This window comes from Vipera ursinii, assembly GCF_947247035.1.
Source record: "Vipera ursinii genome assembly, chromosome: 14".
NCBI lineage: Eukaryota > Metazoa > Chordata > Lepidosauria > Squamata > Viperidae > Vipera > Vipera ursinii.
Window position 1 is genome coordinate 5,760,295 of NC_139527.1, and position 4,711 is coordinate 5,765,005.

The window sequence follows — 4,711 nt, forward strand, 5'->3', positions numbered from 1 at the left end:
CTCCCTCTTTCCTCGTTGTGCCCCGTTGCTCCCTTTCCCCCCCCTCCTTTTGCTGTGTTGAAAACAAAGGGATCCCACCGCACCAGAGAAGTCCAGCCTTAACCAACCTGCTTCTTTTCCAAATATTATATATATATCCCAACTGAATTTCGCGGCTTATCCTGAGCTGTAGTTTGTTCAACCAGGACTTGAGATACGAATCGTAACTTCTTGAGGTCCCCAAAACACGCTAAATCTTAATCCACAGGGATCATATATAGAGGCTTAATGTGTTTTCTCTGGATTTTTGTCCAGTTGACTTGTTTTGTAATTTTTTTTTAAATTCCATTTGTATCCCGCCCTTCTCCGAAGACTCAGGGCGGCTTACAAGCTTAGCAGTAGCCTTCATTCTATGTATATGCCTGCTTATTAGGGCTTTCACACACACCCCAAGCGGCATTATTACAAAGTCAGCTTAATTGCCCCCAACAATCTGGGTCCTCATTTTACCTACCTTGGAAGGATGGGAGGCTGAGTCAACCTTGAGCCTGGTGGGACTCGAACCTGCACTAATTGACTCGAACCTGCACTAAATGCAGGTAATTTCCCCACTCAACCCTAAGCTATCTATTCGGCTTCCAACTAAGACAGATTTAGTAACTTGAAATTCTCAGACCCAGCTAAACACAAGCTAGCGCTCAACTCCATCCAATTTACTATTTCTGGGAATCCTGCAGTTTAGCAAACCCAGTCATTTCCTCTTGGTCCTTTCTTCTTCATCTGGGCTTCCCTTGTAGCCCTCTCAAACCTTTGTATTGTTGTTTTTTTTCTGCATATCAATTTACTTTTTCCCCAATGATGACGATCCAAGCCATTGAAACGAAGTTCAATTTGGTTTGAGCTTTTCATCAACCACCCAAACCTGGAAATCAAACTAATGCTTTTAAGTCCAGGAAAGAGACATCTGGCTGAGAAAAACATCCCCCCACTCCTCCTAATACCTGGCAATTCACACAGCTGTGTCTCCTGCCAATCCCTTCTTCCCCATTTAATCATACTAAGTGTCTTAGTCTTTACAATGACGGAAAGCTTTTAAAAAATAGTCTTTTTTTTTAAAAAAAAAATGTCCAGCAAATAACATTGAAAAAAATAAATATTTCAAAACTAGGTGGAGAGTTGAGGAAAAAATAATAATAATTGTTCACTGTTTGTTTGTTTTTGCTATCTAAACAAGTCGTGTTCTTTACGGATAACCACACTGAAAACATGAAAAGGAGACATATATAATTTCATATATATACACATATATTATAAATATGCAGATATATAGAATACACCAGATCTTTGAGAACACTGTTGATGAAGACAGATTTTTCTTAAGTTACAGCGTGAAATAATAATAATAATAAAAAAAACACACAGTACCAGAATTATCCCTGCTTTGAATCCACCGAAGTGAAGTAAAAAGCAATGCTTGCAAACGGAGAAGAGAACCAGGTCAGGCTTTGACAAATAGAAGGTCCTCTGCTGGATTTTAAAACCTGGGGTGGATTTTTTTTTTTTTTTAAATTTGGCGGACAAAAAAATAAAAAGTCAACCCTGAAAGGGCCACTTTGGAAGCAAAAAATCCAGTCCCAATTTTCACCGCAACTTAAGGATCGTAATTACATCATTTAAAAATAAGGCAGCGCAGCGGAGCCCGAACGGCAAACACCCCCCCCCCCCAAACATTGAGAAGTTTGTCCTGACGAAGATCAGCCAGAAGACAGAAATCTTCTTGGAATAATTTTTTTTTTAAGAGGAGAAGCGGTCAAAGAAATAGCTATCTAGTGGAGGCCATAAAGGAAGAAATTGCTATTTCCACAGGCCGCTAGGTCAATTCTAATTTTGTTCAAGGGCATCTTTAAAAGAGAGAAGAGAGAGACAACCAGAGTAGTGATAGGAAAAGTAAAGGAAGTTTAGACACGGGAAGATTTCCCCCCCCCTATAACATTCCATAAAACCTGGTCCAGGCTCCCAACTTCCCTGAAGAAGTACCCAACCTCTTACATCTTCACATTACTAATAAAACACAACCCACCCCACCCCGATCATCTCGGCATAACACCCCCCCCCCAAAAGTGAGAGCCCCCACTCAATATTTACAAGAAAAACAAAGCTGAGTCCCCACCCCGCCCCACCCCAACAAAGCATCATCTCTTGATTTTCCAGTCTCTGTTTCCAGGAGGAGGAGGAGGGGGGAAAAAAATAAATCCTTAGGCGTCCTCTAAAAACTAACTTCAGAAAAAGGGGGAGCTGATTTCCCCCCCTCCTCCGCTCCCGAAGAAAGAGCAGCCATCTAAAAACTAACTTCAGAAAAAGGGGGAGCTGATTCCCCCCCCCTCCTGAAGAAGGAGCAGCCATCTAAAAACTAACTTCAGAAAAAGGGGGAGCTGATTCCCCCTCCTCCGCTCCCGAAGAAGAAGCAGCCATCTAAAAACTAACTTCAGAAAAGGGGGAGCTGACATCCCCCCCCCCGTCCTCCGCTCCCGGAAAAAGGAGCAGCGCAGCCAGGCACTCCATGAGGGCTAGTCGAATGCGAAGTCCATACATACAAAGAAGAATTCTCCAAGGAAAGGAAGAGTCTCGGATTTTCCTCCTTTTTAAAAGTTTTTTTTTCTCTTTTTCTTTTTCTTTTTCCCTTTCTCCCCCTCGAAAGTCACCAAAAAAAATAAGGGGGGAGAGGAAGGCTCCTCCCGTCTTCCTCCGACGACCACCCACCCACCCACCCGCTTGGCCAATTCTTCCTTCTCGGCTCCGCGACGGGTGGCTGGCTCAAAGGGACACCCCCCCCCCGCTTCAGGCTGCCAGGCACTCCATGAGGGCTAGTCGAATGCGAAGTCCATACATACAAAGAAGAATTCTCCAAGGAAAGGAAGAGTCTCGGATTTTCCTCCTCTTTTTTGTTTTAACTTTTTTTTTTAGTTTTTTTTCTTTTCTTTTTTCCTTTCTCGAAAGTCACCCCCCCCCCAAAAAAAAAAAAAAAAAAACAAGGGGGGGAGAGGAAGGTTCCTCCCGTCTTCCTCCGAGGATGGAAGTTTTTAAGAAGAGACTGGGCAGCCATTTGTCTGAAACGGGATAGGGTTTCCTGCCTGAGCAGGGGGTTGGACTAGATGACCTCCAAGGTCCCCTTCCAACTTATTATTACTGTTATTATTATCAGCCACCCCACCTGCCCGCCCGGCCGGCCGGCCCTTGGCCAACTCTTCCTTCTCGGCTCCGCGACGGGTGGCTGGCTCAAAGGGACCCCCCCACCCACCCCCACCCCCCGCTTCAGGCTGCCCGGCCGCCCTTCGCTCAGACGTAGTTCTTCTTGTCGTACTCCCCTCCGGCTCCGTTGGAAACCGGGCCGACGGGACGCCGGTGAGCCGAGTACTTGACCGGGAAGCCGCCGCTCTGGTCCTTCCAAGCCGAGGCGCCGCAGATGAGCGCGCCGCCCAAGAGGAGCAGCGTGGCGGCCGCCCAGCCCAGGTAGAGCGCGGCGCCCATCTCCCGCTTCTTGGAGGGCTCCACGTTGGGGTCGTAGAAGTTGCTGATGATGGTGTTGGCGAACCAGGAGGGGGGCACCAGCACCAGGAAGCCGCAGACCCCGAAGAGGCCGCCTCCGATGCCGGCGATCCAGTCCTTGACTTTGGCCCCTTGCAGGCAGGTGGTGCACTGAGCTCCGGTCACCGTCATCAGCAAGGCCACCAAGCCCAGCACCGCGCCGATGACCATCAGGGTCCGGCCGACTTGGATCTGCGGGCTGAGCGCCAGGATGGAGTCGAAGATCTTGCACTGCATCTGCCCGGTGCTCTGCACCACGCAAGCCATCCACAGCCCTTCCCAGGTGGTCTGCGACACCACCAGGTGACCCTCGATGAAAGCCGAGACTTGCCAGGAAGGCAGGGCGGCCACCACGATGGCCCCGATCCAGCCCAGCACGCACAGGGCCAGGCCCAACAGCTGGATCCCGGCAGATGCCATCCAGGTCCCAAGCAAAGCGCCTTGAAGGGTGGCTGGGCGGGTGGGTGGCTGGACGCCTCGCTTTCGGCTCGCCTGCCTGGCTTTCTGGCCGTCGGTCTCCCCTTTTTTGGGAACGCTTTCCTTTCTCTGCCCGTCGGGATGGGTGGTGGGGGTGGTGTAGGGGTGGGAAACAAACTCCGCTCCTCCGCTCCCGTTTCACACGTTCTTGCCTTGCTTTGGGGCGCAAGGATGCCCGGCTCGCCTTTTATAGTGGCGCGATGCGCTGCCCAGCCGGGCGCGCTCTCTGCCCTCCCCGTCGAAGAGAAGGCGAGAAAGACGCTCCCTCCCTCCCTCTCCACCGGCCAATCGGAAAAAAGCAACGGCTTGCCCGCAGCCCAATCGGAAGACACACACACACACACACACACACACACACACACACAGTGACACACAAAGAGACAGACAGACAGACAAAGTTGCATTATTACAAAGTCTCCAAAAAGGATAAGGCGGGTGACTCAGGGTGGGGCCCGCTGGTAGGGGTTTTTTTTTTGGGAGGGGGTGTGGATGAACAGGAGAAAGTGTCTTTGGGGCGGGGGGGGGGAGGCTCCGTCTGACACTGCCCTTTCTTCCCCTTTGCAAGGCCCGGGAGGCGAGGGAGAGGGCCAGGGGTACTTCCCAGATTTTGCAAAAAAAGGAAGGAAAAAAAGAAGCATCGCTGCGGAGGCGAGACCAGCGGTGGACACAC

At 49.9% G+C, this 4,711-nt stretch overlaps 1 protein-coding gene across 1 annotated transcript; it reads right to left on the reverse strand.

The window, feature by feature from the left end:
* Window positions 1-2,244: 2,244 nt before the first annotated feature.
* CLDN5 (claudin 5) lies at window positions 2,245-4,169 on the reverse strand. Its single transcript, XM_083373337.1, has one exon. It carries the CDS (start codon window positions 3,982-3,984, stop codon window positions 3,316-3,318), a length of 669 nt encoding a protein of 222 aa, XP_083229463.1. The 5' UTR covers window positions 3,985-4,169; the 3' UTR covers window positions 2,245-3,315.
* Window positions 4,170-4,711: the final 542 nt, after the last annotated feature.

Bases quoted from the DNA above. Each gene is read 5' to 3' on its own strand.
- CLDN5 (XM_083373337.1), bottom strand. From the start codon at position 3,984: ATGGCATCTGCCGGGATCCAGCTGTTGGGCCTGGCCCTGTGCGTGCTG.